General features: G+C 49.9%; 1 protein-coding gene and 2 long non-coding RNA genes across 3 annotated transcripts in view; 1 reads left to right on the plus strand and 2 right to left on the minus strand.

The window, feature by feature from the left end:
• On the plus strand, nt 1-16,154 carry DIPK2B (divergent protein kinase domain 2B). Its single transcript, XM_076354963.1, has 5 exons — nt 1-378; nt 5,269-5,533; nt 12,119-12,292; nt 14,079-14,367; nt 15,533-16,154. The coding sequence occupies exons 1-5, from the start codon at nt 155-157 to the stop codon at nt 15,871-15,873; spliced, it is 1,293 nt and encodes a 430-aa protein (XP_076211078.1). The 5' UTR covers nt 1-154; the 3' UTR covers nt 15,874-16,154.
• Nucleotides 8,659-11,138, minus strand: LOC143168509 (uncharacterized). The gene is made up of 2 exons (XR_012996725.1): nt 11,035-11,138; nt 8,659-8,821 (listed from the first exon to the last, which is right to left on the minus strand). It is a non-coding gene; the product is annotated as an uncharacterized LOC143168509 (long non-coding RNA).
• LOC143168511 (uncharacterized) overlaps nt 14,762-24,569 on the minus strand; it is a 15,808-nt gene continuing 6,000 nt past the window's right edge. Inside the window, exon 2 of the long non-coding RNA XR_012996726.1 lies at nt 14,762-15,330. This is a non-coding gene — a long non-coding RNA (uncharacterized LOC143168511). The remainder of the gene's footprint in view (nt 15,331-24,569) is intronic.

Raw genomic sequence — 24,569 nt, forward strand, 5'->3', positions numbered from 1 at the left:
CCAGCTGGCAGGATGGGGACTGCGGCAGGGTCTCCCGCATCCAGCGTGTCTTGCCGTGTTCCAGGGCTCACCGCTGCAGGCTGAGGTCATCAAAAAGAGACTGAAAGCGTAGAGAGGGGTAACTTGCAAAAGGCAGAGCTCTCCACTACTGTAGATGGGGCGCTGGATACGTTGCCTTCGCTCCAGAGTTGCAGATTCGTTGATGCTGCTCCTGGTTTTGGCTCTGAGCTGTAACCCTTCCACAGCAGCGACAGCTTCTCCGTCTGCACCCCACATCAAACCCAGCTACAGTTTTGGCCGGACTTTCCTGGGACTTGATAAATGCAACGCCTGCATTGGGACATCCATTTGCAAGAAATTCTTTAAAGAAGAAATAAGGTCAGAAACTCAGCACAGTAATTTTTAAAGCGTTCTGCATAATAACTCTAAAGTTGCCTGTTAGTATTTCCAAGTACTTTAATGAACGACAGAGCAAAGAGTAACTTAGCACCCGGTTGCCACTACAGCACCTGCTAGTTTAATTAATGTCTATAAGCTGCTGCTTTGTCTCTTTTCTTTTAAAGTCACACAAACATGATCAGACTTCAGCCCTGAATTACAATTTGAAAGCAGGAGTAAAAGGCACAACTTTCTGCATAGAGAGTGGCTCCGAAACAATTCAAGGCGGTGATGGGGGAAGGGAAGAGGGAAGGAAGAAATCAGCTTGTTTAGATGTACTGGAAATATTTTATTATGAGCAACTGAGTAAAGGCAAAGGGGGGTTAGCTTTGTATGCTCCCAACGGACTATGCTGACTACAAACATATAAACATGCTATATAATTTTGTACCAGGTGTGGTACACAAATGTGTAACAACACAAATGTGCAGAATTTCACGTGCGTATTAACTAAGATCAAAAGTGATCTAAACTTGCCTGAGGCACAAGGACTTTTGCACATCAGGTTACCTACGCGCTCGAAAATAGATGGGGCTAAATTATTATGACGCTTTTGGGAGGTTTCTGCGAGAACTTGAAGGCAGAGGCAGAAATTGCATCTGCCTCGAAGTCGATGAGACATATGCTGTCCAAGCGGTCGTCAGACTGATCCAATCAGTTTTAGGCTCCAAAGCAGAGCGTATCTGATGACAGCAGGGAAGATGTTGCCAGTGTATTTGAGGAGAAAGTTAAAGGCAGTGCTTGGCAGAGGAAGGGTTTATTGGGTCTGGTATGATTTATAGAGCCAAATGCACTTTCTTTTATAGATATAAAAGCCTGGGAGAGAAGAAATGATTATAGTAAAATTGTATTTTTAATGCTATAATGTAAGTAGGATAATATTGGACAAATCACCATTTTTATCTTAAACTATCCTATAAAATGTAGCATAGTAAAACCATAATGGTTTGTCTGGGATGGACTTGTAATACCAAACATCCATCCTTCCCTTACTGCTGCTGGAAGAAGGCAGCTTGTGGCTTTGCTATGCCAGGGCACCCCTTGCTGTGGCACACCGGAGGTCCCAGCCCTCAGCACTTTGCCCTCTTGGCTTTCTGTCTCCCCCAGCTCGTGCCGAGGGCGATGCCAGGGCAGGCAGTAAGTAAGGTGCAGAGGAACTAAGAAGGGCCAGGCCAGCAGTGCTGGGTTTCTCCCAACCCAGCCCGGGCTCCTGTCCCAAAAAACAGGATGGATTTGCAATCAGCGTGTTCAGCTGGCTGACACGGGCTGGTGTGGGTCTGCAGGGGCCAAGGGTGCGTTCAGGGTACGGCTGCCTTACATTTTATTCTCTGCAGCAGGGCGGCATGGGAGCTGACTCCTGCCCCATGCCCCAACCTGCTGCAGCCCCTTTGCCACTCACCTGTGCAGGGTTTTTAGGGACCTGCCACCGGGTACAAAGAAGCTTCCGCACATGCAGCTTGTCGCAGGTGCACCATTTCGGTTACTCCTGCTTAGCTGCTGGGGAGGTTGGGGTCGCGCAGCTTCCTTCAGCCCTGTTGAAAATAGCAGTAGCCTTCTGCAGTGAGCAACTGCCTCTGGCTGGCCAGTGGCCAGCTGCATGCTGCACCGGGGCGCAGGAAAGAAGGTGCTATGTGAGCAAAAGCAGGAGGCCCCCACGCTGGCTTTCCTCCAGGGGACAGCGGGAAAGGGGTGTGGGTGTGCAGAGGGTCCGAGCAGGGTCCAGGAGTGCAGAGCCACAAACGTGTGGCAGCACAATGCTTCTGCTTCGGGGAAGGTAGAGGGGCTTCCTAAACAAGAGACTTTTTTTTCTCTCCTGCGAGCCCGCAGTCAGCTTCCCACAAGCAGTGCAGCACACAAATAAGTGATAACACACAGTTCTGCTCCGAGCGCTTTGGAAAGGGTAACTTTTAAAAATGTTCTCCTGAGCAGTCAGTCAGCTTCAGGCTTTTCTTTGCAGGGGTTGAACTTGTTCTCCCACTTGATTTCTTGAACAGCCGGGATTTTTTGGCAAGTGGAAGGTTAAACGGGGGAAATTTCAGTGGCACTTACGCTCTTTGATCCACCCCGTGTGCCTTTTCACATGTTCACAAAGGTGGATGGCACTTGGGCTTCTTTGTGTTAATCCTCATTAGAACATGCTTCATTAATTTTCCATCATTTCCGGGAGCTGTGACATGCATTCACACTCGACTAACAAGTAAGAAGATGTAGGTTTTGTTCCCAGAACGGCTGGTGACTCATCTTATGCTCTAATGTTCTTTACTTCCCTTATCTTTGCCCAACTTTATCCATCTGTAAATGAGAAGACCAAAGCCTGCCTACCAACTGTCCTGAGAGCAGAGCGCAGCAAAAGTTTTCATAAAATATTATATTTTCAAAACACTCTGAAGCTGAGCTGACCAAAACTATTTGCAGACTTGTGCCAACACTGGTGATGAGCTTTGGCCAAAAGTAATGGGAAGGAAGTCTGAAAAAGCTGGAATGCTTCAATTTGATGGGGTTTTATGTGGCATTTCTTTATTTTTGGTTTTAAGTCTTAACTTACATAATTTTTAAAAAAAAGTAAAACTCCAAATGCAAGCAAATTTATTTTGGCTGAAACAAAATACTTTATTTCATCCAGGAAAAAAGAAAAACAAGTTTGATTTTCTTCAACATTTAGTTCTGGGTTGATCTAAAATCTGTAATCTGTGACTCAGTTATTCACACAGATCTTACTGAAAGACTTAATTAAAGCACATTCAGGCCCTTAGCTAAAAGGCTTCATTCGAGAGTGAATTATTGTTACAGCACAACTTGATGATGAATCTTGAAAGTATCTAGCAAGTGTGCCAGCCCAGTGCTGCGCTGCCCAGAAATGATGCCAAATACAGAATTGCTGTGGCCCCATGCCGGGTTCCCAGGCCCGCGTGGCTCTCCCCCAGGAGCTCTGCGGAGGAAATCGCTCCATCCATGCTCAAATTAGCGTTCAGCCCTGGATTTCACACATCCATACGCTGCTTGCATGCGGGAGGCAGGGCTTTCCTGGTATCTGCCTGACGTGAGCTCCCCTGAACACACACGCTTGAGCCAAATCACAAGGTACATTTGTGCTTAACTTAAAAAAGAAAGAAAGAAAGACAGAGAGAAACCCAGCCCATAGCCAAGTCTTCCCTGTACGTGCCTGGCACGCTGCGCTTGCTTTGCAGATTAGGCACTGGGAGGGGTCGTGATGCACAACAAATCACAGTGAGGCATAGCAATTATTCTCTGCTCTTTAGTCCTGGCTCAAAACCAGACTGAAAAAAAACCCAAAAACAAACAAGGTGTTTATTTTCATGTCAGATGCCCTAATTGTAGGGAAGCTTTAATTTCATATTGGGCAAAACGCCCAAATGACCGAAATTCCTGAATCCCCCAACGTGCTTGCGCAAGGGGCCGGGCTCCTCGACTTCTGGCCAGCCTGCATCTCCGTGGCACATTTTTTGAAGGAGGCACATGGCTAGAGCCGAAAGCCAAAGCAGGGCAAGCACCAGTGTTTCGCAGAGACTGGCTTTCCCCTACCCCGGGCACCCGTGTTTGCCCCGGAGCTGAGCTGCACAGGGTCCTTGGTGGGGAAGGGGACCGAGGCACTGCCTTCAAGAGGGGTCATGGGGAGGAGGCTGGTCGGTCTCTGATCGCGGAGGGAGGCTAGCATCACTGAGTCAGTTATTTGCCTGAAATCAGGGGAAATTAATCCCCCCAAAATTTCTCTGTGCCGATTTCCCAACTGGCAGTTGAAAGATCAGCTTCAGCTTTCAGATATGTTAATGTCTTTTCATCTAACTCCAGCTAGCTGATCCTGCAGGGAACCTCTTGCCTCTCCTGTTTCAATTCTGAGCTATCGGCTTTAATTTATGGTGAGATTAAATTAGAACGTGCTTTCTTGCGTGCTCAGGCAAGGAGGTTAGGGCAGGAGGTTTTAGAGGCAACGAATGCGTGACATTGGCCAAACCAAAGGTCAGAGTTCAGCCGCTTTCCAAGAGCAGGTTAGACACACTTAGAAAACAGGCACCGCGCTCCTCAGCTCCTGCGTGTGCGACGTGTGTGTGGGCAGGGCTGAGGGGGCTGCTGAAACAAAAAAAAATCGTCACAGCCTAATTACCCGGCCCATATGCTCCCCTCCTGTGCCTGTGTAGGGGGAGCAAATCAGTGCAAGATCTCCATGGCTACAGTGGCGCCACACGCCCAGAGCCCCCCGTGCCCCCCATCACACCCCGAACTCTGCCGCTGCCTGGGGATGTCACTCATCCCGGCTGCTAAAATACAGCCAGTGACGTCAGGGGGGGACCTGTTGTACTAAGGACACCACCTCAAAACCAAAGGTCATTCTGGTATTCCCAAATACATTTATTGTCAGGAGGTTTTGTTCTGCGGGGTCCCTTAAAGTGTCGAGTACTCCTTTTTTGGGTCCCTTTCTACAGGATTAAGGAAATTTATAAACTCCAGTGATTCCCCGTGAACCGAGACCCTGCAGCCCTCTCCCTTCCCTCCCTCTCTCTACATGGCCCAAAAGACCTCATTTGGGCGTTTCGCCCCCCCGCCCCATGGCACTGTTCATGACAAGGGATGGTTTAAGCGGGAAGCAAAGACGGACATTTTTTCCGAAGCGCGTTTCCTTGGCCGACGGCTTCGGCCAGCTCGCCTCACCCCAGCACCCAGGGCCGGCCACCCGCCCGGGGCCGGCCTTTGTCAACAGAAAGCCCCTGGGGCCGGCGTGCGGCGGAGCAACCGCGGTGGCGCTGGCGCTGTGCGGGTGTCCGTGTGGCTTGTTAACCCGCTCTCCGTGGGGCTCTCGTTTTGGTTTGGCAGGTTTGACACCTGGCTTTCTTCTCGTTTAAAGCTGCCCCCCAGCTACCTGCTCAGCTACTCGGGCAACTACACTGACGATGCCAAGAGCTGGCGGCTGGTCGACATCACCCGGCTGACCTCCAAGTACCGGCACGACCAGGCCGACAAGCGCATCTGCACCTCCCTGCTGAAGACGAAGACCTGCAGCCTGGAGCGCGCCCTGCGCCGCACGCACCGCTTCCAGAAGTGGCTGCGGGCCAAGCGCCTCACCCCCGACCTGGTCCAGGTCCGTGCCCCGCAGCCCCTGAACCCCACACCAGCAGGGGGAGCGGGGAGAGGGAGTCCCAGGGGGGTGCTGTGTGGTTTTGGGGGAAAAAAAGGGTCTGAAGGAGACGTGGCTGTGACTTGCCTGGTGGAGGGTGAGTTTGGGTGATGGCCGGCCCTCTCCCTCCTGCCCCGGCCGGTGGAGAGGCAGCAGCCCCATGTCCCCCCAGCCGAGCCCACCTACCGCAGGGGAGAAGCAAAATGAGGCCCTGATGGGAAGAAAAGCACCCCAGCCCAGGGCCAAACCCCCTAGACATAGGTAACACTGTGGCACAGCCTGGCCAGGGCTGGGGCTTGGCCCCAGCAAGGAGGGCACCGGATCCCAGCTCCTTGTGCAGGCTGAGGCTGAAGGCCTGTGGAAAGCCGTAGCACCCGCTGGCTTCAGGCATGGGGATAACGTAAGGCCATGCATACAAACATAGTGACAGTCGAGTGGGAATATTTCTTCTGGGTTTTTTTCTAGTTTTCCATCATGTTTCAACATGAGCAGCATGGGCAGTCAGAGCCAGAGCCTCGATTCCTCATCCACCTGCCATCTATAGCAGATGATCTCAGGCACGAAGAAGCGCGCTGCCATTTCTGTCGCAGTCATGGGGTGTCACAGGCGAAGCCAGGGCAAGCGTGCCAGGGGGGTGTCACTGCCACCAGGCAGACGGGCGGCCGTGGCACGGGGAGACGGACGCGCAGGCAGGGCTGGGGTGGGCAGAGTGGGCAGGGTCCAGAGGAGAGCTGGCATCTGAGTGTTGCCTGTGCCGAGGGATGCCACTGGCAGCCAGGGACGGCCACTGGGCACACCAGTGTGTTTTGCAGCAGCTGGCTTGCATCTGAGAGCAAAAGTCCCCTCCCTAAATGCACACATATCCCCCCAGCCCATCCAAACAACAGCAAAGCATTGCAATATCCACTGGCAAGGGGCAGGGGCCAGGGTGGAGGCTGGATGTACTCTAAACAAGACCCTGAGAGGCAAAGAAGGGTTATTCCAGTAGTTCCCCCTTCCAAGAGAGAAGTGGTTGTGAAAAATGGACTTTTTTCTTTTCTATAAAGGCAACTGCTTCCTCCTTCCTGCATGCTGCTGCATCCGCTCAGCTTTGCTGAGTGCTAGAGGTATGCTGCTTTAGTTTTTCCGCTTCTGTTACCCCATGGAGCCGCATGCCTGAGGAGGGAGAGCGGGAGACCCCATGCTACAGCAGCAGCAGCAGGAGCAGCGCCACGGCTAGTGCCTGAGCTGCTCCAAGACAGACTCACCTGAGTCACTGACAGCCCCAGGTCACCCTGAAGCCAGCACCCTCCCTCCCAGGGGGTGAGGTGCAGGATGACATGTGCCAGGCAGGGAGAAATTCTTCGTAGCAAAGCTACACTGTACTTTGTCTAGTAACCTTGGGAGAGGGGCTAGGGAGAGGGGGCAGATATGCATCACTTCCACTCAGAGCATCCCTCACCTGAGCTTGTGGGCTGCGGGCAGGGACACCTCCTCCCAGGGTGGCAGGCAGCAGCTTCTCAGGCACCCACTGACCATCGCTGTCCCCCAAGGCAGCATGGCAGGGGGCTGCAGGAGGGCAAGGCGGGGTGCCAGGCCCTCTGGCATTGCTGGAGTGTCCAAGGGGTTTGTGCAAAACTGTGTTGCCCCCATAGCAGTGCTATGTAAAACAGGAGGAGTGGAGAGCTTAAAACTTCCATTTGCTGGGTGGAAAAGTAACTGGACAAATGTAGCTCTGTGGTATCTCAGATCTGCTGCAAAGTCAAGTCATTAGCTGAGCCCAAATCCTTCTCCTTAAAAGGCTCTTGATGTGCTATACAGCTTTCCCTACCCCATCCTCTCTGAAACTGAATCCCCGGTTGAGCTGGCTGGGTCACACACACATGCACACGTACACACACACGCATGCACGCACACACGCACATGCAGCACCACGTGGAGACTCTGGCCGGGCACCCTGGCCTTGCACCTGTCCAGTTTCTCCTGGGTGCTTGAATTTCCCCATGCAGCAGTAGGAAGCTGAGCTGACCCCGGCTCCAGGGTGCCTCTGAAGTGAGCTTGGGGGCCAGCCTGGGTGGACGCGCCCAGGGACAAACTCCCTGGGACAGTTCAGCAACCCCTGCAGTTTTTTAGTTGGAGAGGGCACAGGAGGCTGCAGGGAGGCCCAGACCTTTGCACACCGGCCTCAGGAATGCTCCACTCGTGTTTTCATGGTTCTTTGGTTCTGTAAATCAAGCAGAGAAACCTAAACCGGGATATAAATCCCTTCTAACTGCATATAGGCTTGGACACACAGAGGAGCATAGGAATCCAGAGGCCCTGGGGCCTAGCCCCCCCCCCCTCCAAATTTCAGCAGTAATCACTATTTAAGATCAGGCACGTGCTCTGCAAAATGGCTGCAGGTCTCACAGTGGTCTGAATTGTAAAACAGCCTGCAGCAACAACATTTCAGTCATACAGTGTGTTTGAGTTTGTACGTGATACCCTCCTCAGCTCCCAGCCCTGTTGTGTGGGCCACCACAGGTTACAGGGATACCCCCCAAGCTGTCCGGCCCCACAGAGCCAGGGATCCCCGTCCTCTCTTCCCATCCCACCTGCCCTCCTCAGAGCTGAAAGCCACAGGAGCGCCTCTGCCTGCACCCCAGCCCAGCGCTGCTGCCCCTCTGCGGTGTTGGCTAGGCAAACGCATGTTGGTAACCCAGCATGAGCCATCGGAGGGGGCGTTTCTTGGGGCTACCATACTTCACTGCAAATGCTTACCTGCAGCACTGCTCTTCTGGCTTCTTTTTGCCCCCTCTCTCTTCTCAGAGGTGTTAACAGCACGCTGCTGTTGATGCCTAACATGATGCCCACCCGGTTTCACAAAGCTGCAGTTCCCCAGTGGTGTTTGTACTCCCCTCCCCACAGTTTTTCCCATATAGCAGCACTGAGGAAAGCTAATGGGCTCAGGTAATTTTGTCTGATGGAGCAGAGAATTACGACAAACCGTAACGTGCTTGAATCAAAATTACAGACCACGAAGTAATGTTTTTTCACTTTACGCTGCCTGCCCTGCCCTGCCTGACCAAACTATCAGCTGAGCTGCCTGCCACAGTGATTATTTCACCCGCCACAATGAAAATCTTTATTGGACGCAGCAAAGTCTTTAGTGTTAAAATCCATCCGGCTTCGGAGATGAGCAGGCTTTAGCTGGGGCTCAGCCTGTGCAGTAGCCCCAGCCATCGGCTGCTTCTCCCAGGAGCTCATCCCCTCAAACTGCACCGCATGCTTTTCCTGTTCAAAGGGAAGAACAACAAAAAAAGCGGGTTAGTTTCAGCACAGATCGCCCGCAGGGCAAATTTACAGCCCCGCCTACAAAGCATAGCCTGGAAAATGCTGAAGGCAGAGAGACGAAAGCAGTACCCAGGTGAAAAGCCAGCCATTTTCAGCCCCTCTCTCTAGGATGTACTGTTTGAAACTATTGACCAGCCCCTCAGCCAGCCCTCGGCGGATGTGCCGGCACTGTGGTTATGTGGCCGGTATGCATCACTTTGCTCACAGCGCATAGGTAGCAGCTCGCTGATCTGGCAGCTGGTCGAACCTAGGGAAGGACGGGCATTACCGGGCTCCCAGAGCCACCTCCCAGACCTGCCGCCTTTTTGACCCTGCACCTCACCATCAGAGACATGCTTCGGTAAACCTGGTGGCACCAACCGCATCCAACCTCCTGCTGGAGGAGGACGATAGCAGTGGTGCCTGCAGTGGGGACGAGTCCCATAGCTTCACAGGGAGTCCTCAGTTTCCTTCTTTTGGGGGTGAACAAAGCAGCCAGGAGCTGCAGGTGCCTTGACAATCTACATCCAAATGTTTCCTCCTGGAACCCACCCCAAACTTGTTCATTTGATGAAGCTGCACCCAGGCGGCAGCGCGTGGGGCAGGAGGCAGCTGTGCTCCTGAGCTGTGCCCCTGAGCTGTGCCGTCCCTCCTTGGGCTGGCTGAAGAGAAAGCAGAGTGAGGAGAGGTTTTCTTCCAGAGGTCGTCTTTACGTCAGAGTGAATTCTGGGTGCATCCACACTAGATACGCACACATATGCATACATGGGAGTTTAAAATGCATCACATACTGTGCAGTAGGAAAAAAAAATCACAGTTGAGTGCAGGTAGGCTTTGCAGGAACTACTTATTATCAGATATAAAAATGTGGGTATTTAATCAAAGTAAATAAGACGCTTTCCATATCAATCACAAGCAGTACATCAGGCTGTCTGTCAGGTCTTATTCTCTGGGGTGATAAGACGCTGCAAAGGACTTAAGATATTCCCAGATAAATCAGTATCTCCAGTGTTTCAAGTATGTGTTCTTCAAATTTTTCTTCCATCGACAGTTTTTGTCTGACAGTTTTACAACTCCAGCTCCTTTTCTGCTGTATGGATGTTTCCATCAGTCTGCTGGTAGGGGAGGCCCCGCTCCACCGAAACACTTGAGCAGGTGCTGAACTTTACGCATTTGAACAGCTCTGCCGAAATCAAAAGGCCCCACTGTCCAGCTTTGGTGGATCAGGGCTTCATTAAATCATAGGAAGCCGCACTGATGGTTGATATAATCATGGCAGCACCCAGCCCTGCTCCTCTGCTCCCGCACCGCCGCTGGTATGCCTGAAATGGTTCCTCGGGAAACGAGCAGCCATGACCACCACATGCAGCGCATGTCCATGTCTGTGTTAACAGGATGAGGTCTGACCTTGGAAAAAATCCTAATTACAACTTTCATGCATTCTCTGCCACCGTGATTTCGGTTCCTACCGTATACTCTTAAGGGTGTCAGCTTTTGCATTGCAAACTCCTGGAGGCAGCAAGGCTTTCTAACTTTGGCTGCAAATATTTGCATACACGCCGAGCTGCAAGAGACTTTCTCCACCGTTTATCTCTTCTTCAACACATCTCTGTTCTGCCCATTTTTTCTCACTTCTCCTCCAAAGGGAAAGTGACAGAGTCAGCCACAACATGCCTGCAAGTGCTGCAAGACAGAAATCCGTAACCATCCCTTCCCCCCCTCCTTCTATGGTTTTAGATAATTAGTTGAAAAAATATTTCCTTGCTAAGGCTACACCAGAGGAGAGGAGTGTATGAAGACTTGTAACTAGAACTGGGGAGAATTATTTTTGACAAATGTTTTATTGTCTTGGGGAAAGAAATGTTTCTTCGGTTGTTGCGAAACAATGCTCCAGTTGGGGTTGAGTTTTTCAGGTAGTTTTGACCAGCTGTTGGCATTCAGGGCTTGTTCCATGCAGCCAATGGCCAACGAAGGAGCGGTTGGGACCTCACTGAGGCTGGCAGGGAGGCAGAGGAGGGGACGTGGGAGGTCCAGTCCCCCCTTTTCACCTACCACCGGGAGAGCGGCACACTCTTTCTTTCCTTGTTTCTTCATTTTTTTGTCATGGCTGGGTAATTAAGCCATGTTTTATGCCAAATGAACAGCTCACGCAGGAAGGGCTGAGAGAGACCTACCTTAGAGTTACCAATGACTTGGGGAGATCCTGAGTCAAATCTTTGCTCTCAACGTGAAGCATGGCAGGGAGCAATGTGAGCTCCAGTGCCCTTTCCTCCGAAGCACATCTCCCAGCCATCAAATTAGAAAGAAAAACCGAAAGAGTAAATTTGGCTACTCGGATCATTTGGAAGAAAAAAGCTTAGCAAAAACCTGATTCCCTTCCCCAGCATAGGCATGGCAGGGCAGCATTTCTGTGCCACTATGGGCAACTGTCCGTACGTCCACTCTCCTTGGCTGTTAAGGAAGACTGACTTCAAAACAAAGGTCTCTTTTGACTACGAAGGTATAAAATTCTACGCCATTTATCCCAGCCATAGGCTGCTTGTGCAATTTTACAAGCCAAACCTCCAAATCTGAAAGGTGAAATACAGTAATGGTTGACTCCATTAGCCCAACAGTTCTTTATTTGTTGCTGCTATTTACAAAAAATATGCACAGGCTATTCAAATTTGGTTTTGATAGTTAATGCGCAAGTTTATCAGAGGGAGAATATATCCTGTGCTTGTACCCACATACAGTGTGTATCTACATTTTTAAAGCTTGTTTACTGACCTTAGCAAATAGTTTTTCCAAGAAAGCTGCTCACAGGTTAAGCAACTAGTGAAGTGATCCGAAGACATTATTTAACGAGGCAAGTGACTCACCAGCTTAATGACAGGGAGGCCTCCACCAGAGAGCCGGGATGCCAGGGCTGGAAATCCAGGCAGAGGGAGGAGGCCCGCCAGCACGGAACAACGTGGTGCCACGCAGTCGGGGAGAAACGGGGTTTGCAGCCTCTGCGGCAGTGCCGCAAAGACTGGGTGCCATTTTGGAAACCTGAGTTGTGAACAGGCATTTTTGGATGGCATGGCGTTTTTTCCTGGGAGGGGTTTGCTGTAGAGATCCCCCTGTGTGCCCGTACCCACCAGCAGCTGTGCCACAGGGGTCAGAGGCGCAGTGGGCAGAGTACAGAGGTCCCCATACCCCCAGCATGGGCCAAGCACATTGCGACATCTCAGGCTGGAAAATAAACACCTTTGTCATGTTTTGCCCTCTCACCAGGGCCTGTCTAGCCCAATGCTGCGCTGCCCGTCCCAGCGTCTCCTGGACAGGATAGTGCGGCGCTACGCTGAGGTGCCAGACGCTGGCAGCATCTACATGGACCACCTCACCGACCGGGACAAACTGCGCCTCCTGTACACGCTGTCAGTGAATTCACACCCCATCTTGTTACAGGTAGGTACCACTTTGCCCCAGCTTGAAACGCCACCCTGCAGCCCCTTGCAAGTGAACCCTCGCATGAGACGTGCACCAGCCCCTGGCTGCAGAGGAGTCCTGGCCCTACCCTTTGGCAAGCTCCCTAGCCTTCATAAAGCGAGTTTCTTCTATGGGGTTGGCTGGCTGAAGTCAGGCAGACTCCTGCAGTGGTCCTTGCATCAGCCTGTGAAGTTGTGGAGAGATACGGATGCCCAGCCCCTTAAATAAATCAGAAACCAGACAGGTTATTGCACTGGCGCACTGTGAAAGCCAGGGCTTTACATGTCCCCAATACTTCACAGTGTTATGTTTGCATTGCTAATATATTACTTAAAATCACAGCCTATTTATGAAAGAGAAAGAGCATGCTTTAGCACGGGAGGACCAAGACGCAGCGTTGAGGTTGAACATGGACTTGGGGAGCACTGATTTCCCAGGCTCCATGAGCCAGAGCTGTTTCTTCCATTTACATGCCACTGGTAACTCTCTCTGTAGCAACGTGTAGCTTTGCAGAGGTGTTTGGTGGAATCCCAAATACAACTGGGCTCTGAGCTTGAAGGCAGAGAGCTGGGAGGTCTCACGCCCCTCCCCTGGTCCCCTCCTGGCATGCCTGGCATGTGGCTCCTCTCTTTCCTTGCATGTGTTTCTGAGGGAGTATCCTCACCCATCCCCACCACTGCCCCTCCTTTAGTCCTCATTGCTGTTTCTTTCAACCCTTTGAGATTCCACGAAGAAGAGAGGCAGCGGCAGCATCTATCTCCTGCCCCAGGCCACTGCTGCCCTCAGCAGCTCACAGGGCTCTGCCCCCCTCCCAGGGAGGGGGAACGGTGCTCGTGCTCTGGGAGACTCCCGGGGGTCAGTCAGCCACCCCGGCCACGGCTCACTGGGGCATGAGGCTGCGGCTCTCAGCACTGTAAAGATACGGGAATGTAGCTTAAAGAGGTGAGAAAAATATGCTGCAGAGAAATGGCTTGGTTTTACGTGGGTGCCCAAGATGCCTTCACAGCAGAAGGGAGAAGCAACCTTAAACATGAAACTGAACGAGTTCATAACCCTGCCTTGGCAGGGTCAGGGGCGCTGGGGAGACAGACAAGTTATAATGTAAATGGCAGAAAGCTTTGTGTTGGTACAGCTCAGAAGTCATTAGGTTTGTTTTCCACCTGGAAAACTGCGCTGCTAGCACGAGCTGCAGTGATGCAGGGAGCCCAGCCCAAGTGTCCCCACTGTAGCAAACACCCAGCACTTCTGTCCCTGAGACTGCAAAGTCTCTTACAAAATGGCCAGGCAGTTCTTACAAATTAGCGAAAACTGCTTTAGCCCCACCTCACCTCCAAGCTGTGACTTCAGCTATGCAGCGCTCATGAGGGACCCATCAAAGGCTCCATAAAGACACCTAAAATTAGCTCTTCTGTGGCTAAAACTTTCATGAATTTGAAATCTATTATTATCTTGGACTTTCCGGTTAGTCTCCCTCATGAAATAAGTCTTGAAGTATCAGATTCTTCTTCCTTAATTAAAAAAAGAAAAAAAAAAAAAGCAGCATAGCTACTCCGGGACGGAGCAGTGCTTTCCCCAGCTGCTGGGGCAGGCTGGGGTGAGGAAGGGTTGCAGCCTGCTTTAGAAAGCAAAACACGGCACCGGCACTGCTGCTTGAAGCCGGCCAGGGCACTGGAAAGTCCTCCGGGAGGGAGGTGGGTCCAGAGCGGGGCAGAGCACAGCGGCCAGAGGGCAGGGGCAATCCCCCTGTTCCCGCTCTCCCCGGCAGATCTTCCCCGACGTGGAGGGATGGCCCTTCCCACGGTACCTGGGCTCCTGCGGGCGGCTGGTGGTCAGCGCCAGCACCCGGCCCCTGCGTGACTTCTATGGCGCAGCCCCCGAGGTGGCCGCCGACCTGGCCCTCCAGCTCCTCGCCGTCCTCCGCTCCATGGGCACCAACGACCTCAACTATTTCTTCTACTTCACCCACGTGGACGCTGGCACCTTCGGCGTGTTTAGCAACGGGCATCTGTTCATCCGGGATGCCAGCATGCTGGGGATCATCGACAAGGAGGAAGGTACTCAGCAGGCTCCATGGCCGCGCATCTGTTGCAGGAGGGCTCAGCGAGGCAGGGGAAACAAATCTTTCACCTGCTACGCTCGGCCGTGCTGCTGATTTTTTTTTTTTAATCAACCAAACATCGCTTGCAAAATTAAATAATGAAAAGTTCACGGAGAGGTTTACCGACAGCAAAAGCATCAGCAGCTCCTGCCAACCTGGCTCTGAGTCGGGAAGGCGACAGGCGTTTTGTTTGTGCTGTCGGTGGTTTGGTAACCGACCGTGGGCGCTTATGTCCTGCCCGGCCCCCTCTGTGGGTGGCAGCAGCATCCAATGTGCACAGTGCTGAACGCTCTCATTTGAAGTCTTCCTAAATCACCTCTTTTAAAACTTTTGCCACACAAATGTCAATATTTGCAAGTAGAAATTTCATAACTTGATTTATTTTAAGTATTGGGTCAAATCAGACTCTTTTTAGGTGCATTTATCACATTAACTAATAATCATTATTATAACAACAAAATCCCCCTTTTGTCATTTTTACATAAAATCAAGAGTTACTATTCACTTTTCACAGGTTACATTGGTCTACTCCTGGAAGTAGAGCTAGTCAAAGACTATGCCTCCAATAATTCAACAATTTCATTTTGAATGTTCAAATTTTCAAAAGGCCTTTGCTCAGCTCACACATTCAGCTGAGTAGATCTCAAATATTCAGAAGCAGCTGTCAGAGAATTTTCCACTGGGTTTCTTTTTCTTGTCCCAACAGCTATTACTGTTGACTTGACTCCAGCTAGATGAGCTGTTGTTGCAATTTAATGATTTTGGGTAACATGCAAAAATTACGGGTTCGGCTGTTTGTGGTAGTTTTTGTAGGAACTCCACAATTTAGGTTAGCACTCCAGTTCTTCTCGCTTTTTCTGCATCAGTTTGACTCAACAGACTGCTCTCCACTTCCTCTGTCAGGCGGTTCTGCAGAGCTCTGTCATTCAGAAAAATGTATATATTTCAGGAGTGAGAAAATTGGCCCGTACACAGCTACAGCACAGAGTACTTTGTGGTGAAAGATAGCCGCATCCTTTAGATAGTAACAAACCCCATGTTAATACAGAGGTACAGACATACGTGATTATCCAAGATTTTGCTACTGTGCTTCTAACAACTGGTTTAATTGTCTCTAATAGGGAGCCAGCTGACTGACGGCCAGCAGGAGTATAAAGACATATTTAGCTGTTTGACTGTGGACTGCCAGTCTGCATTTGTGTCCTGTAACTCCATCAGAGAGAAGCACAGCCTCGTCATGGTATGTCAAGAGCTTTTGCCTAAGCTCCTGAAGGGGAAATTCCTGCAACCTGTGCAGGAGAAAATAGACAGCTTCCTGCAGCACTGTGCCAGTGGTCTCGCCGATGACCAGGGCGTCAACGAGGCGGTTGCGAAGCTGGCAGAGCTCCTGAAACCTCTGCGGTCGTGCGATTCCCGTTTTGCCTACCGCTACCCTGACTGCAAATACAGTGACAAATACTGACGGCTTCAGAGGAGGGGTCCCCTGGGAAGGGCTGGGGCAGTGTCAGCCTCCTGCCAGCGCGGGAAGCAAGAAGGAACCAGGGTAGCTGGAAAGAGCTGCACCAAATCTGGGGCTTCCTCATCAAGGCGGAGGAGAAGGGAGCAGAGTGCACATGGGATTTATTGTTCATCTCCCAGAGATGCATTTGTTACATGGGATGTTAGACATGATGTAAGGCTTATGGATTATTAGCATTATCGTGAGTGACAGGGGCTACAGGATTAATAAATCTTATTCACGTATTTTGGCCTTGGAAGAGTTTTCCATGCCATCCGTTAAAAAGAAACCGTCTGAAGGCAGCGCACTCACAACTAGCTAGATAGAGGAGCTTTATTACCAAGAAAGTCTTTCTGATTGAGATGATCTATACGTGATGTGGGATGGATAACAGCATTTAAGAGTTTCCTTGTGGGGATTTTAAAATCATAGATAAACTGAACCACCAGATCAGTTCCGTACCATCACCCATCACAGATCACTTTTATAAAATATTTAAATTTTATTACTTTTATGGCACACAGAACAGAAAGGCGCAATCAGCCGCATTAAAAAGCTGAAAGGCCCTATGTCTCTTGAGACTTAATTTCTCTACTCCCCAAATAGAATTATTTTTAGTCTTTCCCAAGTTGATGGGCAGTAATTGGAGACTAATAAAGGTTCTTGTTTTAAGATCAGAAAAACACCAACTCTGGGATGTGATTGTCCAGTAGATACTTTCACACTTTTGTCTCTAAAGAAAACTGAAGGAACCATTTGCACAAAACCATTTAAATGGGAAAATTTCCTTAAGAGGAGAAACAACACAGGCAGAGGATGAGAGATTAGTTTACCCTGAGCCCGATGAGACTTGCTGAACACTCAATACTCCAGTGTAGGTGCTGGGGCACCCTCCAAGAGCTGGGGAGTCCTGACCAGCAAGAGGTACAGCCATCTTCATCCATTTTCCTTTGAAAGGAGGAATCAGTAAGCCAGTCCCCAAAGGAGTGACTCAGGCACCTAAAATTTGGGGCGGTGGACTCTTTTTTTCACAGCAGTGGCCAACCCAAGGCTAGATGCAGGTGCCTCATTTTGTGGGGAAAGGTTGCAAAAGTTGCAGAGTTGCAGAACACAACTTTCTCACCCAGCATCTGTCAGTCCCTGTCCCGTGTGCTCCCCGTGGGGCATCAGAGGCCCACACCAAACCTTCCCTGATGTCTAGGGGACTGCCAGACCTCACCTGAGTTTGAGGCTTTCTCCTGGGATCCAGGTGCGTGAGAGTCACCGAGCAAATTTGACTGAGCTGAGTCAGAAACTAGACTTTCTGGATCCCCCATAGTCTTCCTTTAGCCATGGTTCAAAAAAAAAAAAGTCAGTAACAAAAAAAAAAAAAAAGGGCAGAAAAAGATGTGAGTGCATTTGCATTGCAGAAAAAACCCCAGAGTTACGAGGAGCAAGAATGCAAGTCAAGTTTTTGTGTTGGCTGTGGAGGGGCTCTGTGTGCGCAGAGCACCCGGCCTGGGCTTAAAGTGAGGAGTTGCAGACAGATTAGGCATCCAAAACCACACACAGGTCTGACACTGGGAAAATCTGACCCAGGACATTTATTTTATCTTTCCTCCTGGCATAAAGTGTCAAGTGCACCTTTCAACTCTCAAGAAGTAGAAACATTGAAAATAATTTGTAGGTAAATTTAGCTCCAGGCCCAGATGGTCTGACAGCAAAAATGTTTAAATATACAGCCTAAGCTACGGCTGCAGCCCTCTTTCTTGATTTCAGTCTATTTCTACATCATGGCTCTCTTCCAGTAGGAAAAACATGTCCTTCGCTGAGATCCATAAGGCTGACTAACAATCTGTTTTCAACAGTTTTTCTTGAATCCGTCTGCATCTCCGATCTCTCGGTCTCCGATTTTACCTGATAGCTGGGCGTTAGCCCCGGGCCCTCTCCTCCAGCGAGGCCTCCCCCCCGCAGTGCTGGATGTCAGCCGCCTCGCTCCCGCTTCACCACCGCTCTGCTAGGGTCAGCGGTGAGGTGCTGCCCACCCTGGGCTGCAAGCTGCCAGCACCCTCTCAGTGCTGGAGGGCAGCCTTCTTCATGCAGTCGTAACTAAAGACGCACACCGCAAAACGCCCAAAAAGCGCTAAGATGAAGAACTGGCCTGGTCCACCCATGCCTCAGCAGAGATGATTTCCAAGCCGTGGTCTGTGGAGAGGCCTTTGCAGTTGCTCCGTGACTCAGGCTGGCGTCTGTTACAGTGCTTTCCAGTTTACCAATGGCTTGACTTGCATTGAAAGGAGGAGCAGCCCTTGCAACAGGGCTCCACCCTGGGTTCACTCCTCTCCCATGTGTCCCGGGCATTTTTATTTTCACCATGCACATTTTTCTTTTGGAAAGGAGCCGTTCGTCTACTGTACAGCTCTGTGCAAAATGCCTCCTGGGCAATAGAGCATCTCTCTGCTATTAAACCAGCCCAGGGAAATGCAGAGGGAAGGCATGTGCTCAGCGCCGTAGAGAACAGCAGGAGCAAGCCCAGATCGCTCAGGTCTAATCCAGCATTGGGCAAAAGCACTGAGAGGTGTCACACGGGCTTCGGCTAGGCCCCAATAACTCATGACCCTGAAATGCTGGGTGTAAGAAACAGAAGAGTCGTGGTCTTACTTTGCTGCTTGGACTCAGTTGGCAAGACTGCAGCAGAAGTCTTGAGGCATGTGGCATCTATTTTTACACAGCTTGATTCAAAGTTGTTGAAGCTGAGAGGAGTCTCCCCACTGCTTTCAATAGACTTTGATATGAATTTAAATAAAACCCCCCATGATTAAAAATAACAAATAACAGAATCATGGATTTAAAAATTATTAAAGCGTTGGGAGCTGTGTTCTCCACCAGTTTCTCTTCAGACATCAATTACAAAAGCCAGGCTCATGTAAGACTGTGACTAATATGCCAGCCATAAAATCAGTCCATGGCTCAGAGAACAATGATTTTCCTAAACTAAATCTCATTTCCCTATATTTCCCTGGCCTTTTTTTTTTCATTGCCAATTTTTTCTCTTAATATTTTCCTTTTTCTTGGCAGTCAGGCCCTAGAATCCATGCCCACCCTGTCTGCCAGCTCCAGTCAAGCCTTGAAATGCTAGTAGGCCAAGCTCCAAAAGGATGTGAAATTAATTTATAAATGGCAATTATTTTAAACCTAATCCTTCCCAAAAGAACTCTCAAGCAATTTTTTCCTCTCTGCATTCGAGTTATTTCTGACGGTGGCTTTGTGTGAGCCTTTGCAAACTGTTCCTGGTAACAACTTAAAACGTTTCCGCAGCAGGACAAGGATGGCAGGAGAAGTCTTCCACCAGTCTCGCAGTCAGCCTCAGCGCTTCCTTTATTTGTGGGTAGTTTGCAGCCGCCTTTATGTCCAGCTGTTTATTGGGTGTCTCTCTTACTGCCCCATATCCCACATATTTTTAAAGTTTTCATGTCAAGAGGTTTGTAAAACTGTATTTTCTGCCATATTTTGTCTGGCGGCATATTTTAACACTGTCATTTCTCAGGGGATGGGGACTGCGTATGGGCAGCCCATAGCAAGCGACAGTCACGGTTGCACCCAGTGTAGTTCACTGCTCCTCTAAGTATCATCTTCAGTCAGCGCCTTCGCAGGTGTCCGTGGTGCTCGCACTGCTGCTCCCTGCCCCGCACAGCTCCTTGGGAAGGAACAGCAGCCAACGGTGGCATTAAATTGTATTTTTCATGCACTCCTCCCACTGAAGAGAGAGCACCCTGGCAGCGTTGGCTGAAACAGGTCCTCATCACAGAAAGTGGAAAATTGGTAAAAACTGGTTCCCCTCCACGAGCAATACACCCGGTGCCTATTCACTCTGCACCCTCGTCTTCATTCAGCCACCCTCTTATTCAGACGTGGCTGATGCACAGGGGAAATGGCACCGAGCCAAAGCCTCTGAAGTGGCCTCGTGCTCCCAAACGTCACAGGTACGTCTATGCCCCTTGCGTCTGGGCTGTTCTGACACCTCCTGGCACCTCCTGACCAGCACCTTGGCTGGGACGCTGGGTATTGCTGGGAAAACCCACACAGGCATTTGAAGTCGAGGTATCTGGTAACACGCAGAGCACCCCAAAGCCTTTTAGCAGGGGGCACTTTCGTTACGATTGGTCCTGGGGGGTTGGAGGCCCAGGTTTCCCACTCCATAGCTTTTGTGGGTGATAATTTCTTGCCTCACTTTGCATCTCGTCTCCCACCCCCCTCCCAGCTTCCCACAGGGGGCTATCCAGAAAACATCACAGCACTTTGGAGAACTTGGGATCGGCATTCAGCAGCTCCTGACCACAGGAGCAGCCAGACAAGCACATTTATTACAAGCATCTTTCCAGCAAGGTCAGCCAACAACAGTTGTTTGCAGGTGCTTTTTATTTGGCTTTTGGTTTTCTGAGACTTTAGGATGCACTTGGGTCCCATTTGCCAATTACTCCCTACAGCCAGGTGCTCCAGATACTTTATTGCTAATTCTGCCTAAGTGAAACCTCAGCTTCTCCCATTATCACATGAATCTGGAAAGCAGAGCTTTAACAAAAATACTGAATGTCGTGAGATGTTATGAAATCACAAGAGCCAGCACCACGGTATTCTGAATTGGTTCACCAAGACACATTAATTTGATTAATAGGGGAGTCTAGCTGCTACTGTATCCTACGTTTCTCTAATTCAGTGCTGAAAGGAGCTTGGTAGCCATCCTGAAATTAAAAACAGACAAACATGAATTTCAGGGAAAGGAAAATAAAATTAAAACAACTACTCATGGCAAGTCCATTGGAGGGTTGCGGGAGGCGCGCACAGTTTCTTTCTTATGGGTTAGAAAAAACGGCCAGACTCATCTGCTCTCCTCCGCACGGGGATAGCCTCAGCTGGAGGTTGTTGGTGGGTTTTTAGCACTGCTCCTCGAGGAAGACTTGAACAACTGACAAGAGACCCCCAAGGAAGGGTGAGGATGACCCAGAAGTCCAGAAAAAGTGAAGAGAGAGGAAAAGATGGATGGAAAGCTAGGGAGGGACACTTGATAAACATCTTCAAACAATTTAAAAAAAGCAATAAAGGGATGGGAATAAGCTGTTCTGCATTTCAGTGGCGGACAGGAATGTGAGCTTATGTGGTAGTGGGCTACATGGGCCGCAGTAAGAAGAGCACAGAAATGGATACAGGAGCTGCAGGGCCTCCACCATTGGTGTAGCCATATGTTTAGGTTAATACCTATCCTAGACTGTAGTCTTCATTTTTCTAGCCTGATTACCTTGTATAAACAATGCATGCCTTACGACGACTATGCCTTTGAAGAAGAACTAGAAGACTGATAGAAGGGGAACATCCTGCCCTAGAAGGCGTCGGAGGCTAGATGATTGCCAAAAAAACCAAGAAGTCAGCAAGAAACTGTGGTAACTAGGGGAAAGGTAAAGGCGGCAGGGGGGGATCGCGACTACCGACTCAATTCAAGACTGGAAAGACTTGCCCCCCCACACCTGCAAGGATCATGCGTGCTAATTTACATAGCAAGCGAGGCTAATTTGAACGTAACTAACCAGTGAGCATGGATTTAGGCGGGCTTTCGCTAATCATGTAACAATATAAATATGCTGTAGTTCTTTTGTGTGGTGTGCTAGCTTTGTGGAATTACCACCTAGCACCCGTCTTGGCGCAAACATGGACTAAATAAGTATCTCGGCTCTGTGCGTAAGATGGGCTTATTGCACACCGGGTACCGGACCCCGTTTGTGGGACAACGTTGGGACACTTGAAGCAAGAGCACCATGGCTGCACATGGCACCGAACTGGGCAGGAGGCTGGCCCTGAGTCTGCTGGAGATCCTTCCCTGTAGAAGGGGGGGACATTGAGGTGGCCAGACCCCTTCGCCTCAGTTATCATCTCTATCATGTGTGATGAGCTGCCAGCCCTTAAAACTGTCGTCCACACACCTCGCATGGAGACAAGACCTCCTAAAAGAGAAGAGGTTAGAGGTGACTGTTTGGTGGCTGAATCCAGAGAGTAAAATAGTAGGGTTACCCATCTGTGCATAAACCACCAGAAGGGATGGGGCAGCAGCAGTAAGCCAGTATGTGTTTCTGGCATAGTTTTACTTGCTGGCTTTTAGATTTTTGCTCTTCTGGAGCAACGAGAGGAAGTTTCCCATTCTCCACAGGTCTCCAGTTGGAGCTGAAGGATGCTCCCTGCCCTGTAAAATAGCCCCCACTGCTGATGGCACTCCTCACTCCTGCCCTAAGGGTCACCAAAATCCCACCACTGAGTTTCTCACCTCTCCCTACCAGCAAGCTGGGATGGGACTGGCTACGCAACCCCCAGCCCTCTCCTAACCTTTGAGGGGAACGATCAGGCAAACGTTTCCTCAACGGGAAAAGGACGATGAGCTCCTGTGAGAGCCAGAGGTCATCCTTCACCTCTACTGGCTCCCCACGTAGCACCTCTCGAAGTTCAAGCCCCTCACCTCTTTAAGGGTCAACTGCCTGCAACTGTAGAGTATAAATGGCAATAGTTAGTCCAAAACGAACTTTTCAGGTGTTTAAAGAACAAGAATACACAGCCTCTTCCCTGGGGACATGGAGCTGTAAGAGAACAAGTTTGTCAGGTTTTACAATCCTGTAGTACTACTTAGCAACGATGCATATAGCTACAACCCCTGCCTTACACAGTTCATTTGCTACATTGCATGTAAAGATAGCTTTTTAGACTAACACCTACAGAAGTGTCATGTAAGGTTCAGCATATTATGTGTTTTAAAAGGACCTTGTCAGTCATGCTGATTTTTTTTTTCCTTTCAAAATTTAAACATTCAGTTGGATAAAGGCTTGTCAAATTCATTCCTCTAGTGATGTCTTAAAATAGTGGTTTTTTTCTTGCTCTGAAAAAATAATCAAGTCACTAGGAATAATGGCAGACTTTTCACAGGGATGAAAACCTCCCTCTGTTCATAATCTTGGTACAGGGAGAGCAAGAGAGAAGTTCACCTTTGGGTTTTCACTCCACTCTGGCTGGAGCAGCTGTAAACATTTACTCATTTTTTCTTCCACCACCTCAAGCTGGAGATAGAGAAAAGAAAGTGCCCTTATATGTTTGCGCTATTTCTACTAGCGAAACAAAGCAGGGATTTGTGTACAGTTCAGGTACTGCTGAAGGACAGGAGGAGAAAGGCACTGGAAGAATGACGCTGCTGGGGGAAAGTGCTGGGATTAAACATCTCTTTTCCCAGTCAGGGCACTCGTCACCACTTCACACGTCCCTGAAGGGAGTCATCACCACTGGTGTTTGAAAATGGAAATCCCTTCAGCAAGTGGGCAAGGGATGGGAACAGTTGTCCAGGTTTCAGGAAATGAATTATTTATCCTCTCCCTTTTCCACTCGTGGCGCTGCCTGCTCTGCCTGTCCCCCCTGTGGAGAGGGGCACCCCTCCGGGTGCCTTTGGCACATGAAGGCTGCGTGGGATTAAACCTCCCACGTGCCAAAGGACCGCAGCAGCCGCCTGGTGAGCAAGTGATGCCCGGTGCTCAGGGGCTTTCCATCTAATGGCTGCGTTGTCTGGGGACAAACGTTGACAGGGGTTTCTCTTTGTGTCTACAAAAGTGTGAACGAAAAAAGCTGTGTAGGAAGCTTCAACTTCTGTTGAACTCTGTGAGCAAAATGACCAGAAAATCTAACAAACAGCTATTGACTTGCTTTGTCAACGCACTTTGAGAAAGGCTCTCCAAAGTTAAGCTGTTCGACTTTTTTTTCCAACAGTAGTGTTGGGCTTACTGACTGACCGAGTGTTTCACCTAACGAGAGTGAAGGTCTGGCTGCAGCGAGAGCAGGGAAGGGCCGGCCAGGCAGTGCTGAACTTTACGGTTGCACGCCCCTAGGTAGGAGCCAAGCAGAGCTTTCTAAAAATACAGCTTTTGCATGACTGAAGGATTGTATGTCCAGCAATATAAAGTTACCAGGGAAGGAAGGCAGAAAAGAGTAGCTTCTGAATGGAGGACAGAAGTACAAATACGACCTTGAGGTTCCACCAAAAAATATATATATTTACCTAAAAAAAAGTCTAACCCCTCAGCACTGGCAAATCAAGGAGGTAGTATAAAATGCCAAAAGCCGTGGAAACAACCAGGACTTTTCTACCTGGACCAGAGTCTTCAAAAGACTCATCCCCAGGGACGTCTCTGTTCATGGGATTTATGAGAAGGGTTGTTCATAAATTTGACAGAAACACAGACTGAACTAGAGGACAGAGGCCTCTCAGTACTACAGAGGCAAAAATTAAGAATTACTGGAAAAGCTGTGACTACGAAGTCCCTCTTTTCCCTGCTGCAGACCTGGATCTGTGAGCACACCCATTCCTGCTCTGAGATACCGGCCAGCTTCTTCTGGAGCACGTGGGGGCAAAGCCCCCTAAAGCACCTCCTGCTGCCGGACGAGGATGGAGGGATGCTACATGGCAGACAAGTGAACTCATCCAGAGGGAGGTTTGTCGAGGCCGGGTTTGCAGGTTGCAAGGACAGCTGTGAGCTGCTTCATGACTTAACTTTTTAAGCCATATATGGAGGCCAACAGGAAAGCCTGATCTGCTGTGATGTCTGCCCAAGTTTTCCTTGAAGAGCCCTGCAACAGTGGGATCTGTTTAAAGGCACCAC

This window comes from Aptenodytes patagonicus, chromosome 1 (genome assembly GCF_965638725.1).
Source record: "Aptenodytes patagonicus chromosome 1, bAptPat1.pri.cur, whole genome shotgun sequence".
NCBI lineage: Eukaryota > Metazoa > Chordata > Aves > Sphenisciformes > Spheniscidae > Aptenodytes > Aptenodytes patagonicus.

What these genes read in the sequence shown, in the direction of transcription:
- DIPK2B (XM_076354963.1), top strand. Translation starts at nt 155, where the DNA reads ATGGGGCGCTGGATACGTTGCCTTCGCTCCAGAGTTGCAGATTCGTTG. An exon ending in CACACCCCATCTTGTTACAG is followed by an intron (nt 12,293 to 14,078) that starts GTAGGTACCACT and finishes TCTCCCCGGCAG; the next exon opens with ATCTTCCCCGACGTGGAGGG. An exon ending in GATCATCGACAAGGAGGAAG is followed by an intron (nt 14,368 to 15,532) that starts GTACTCAGCAGG and finishes TGTCTCTAATAG; the next exon opens with GGAGCCAGCTGACTGACGGC.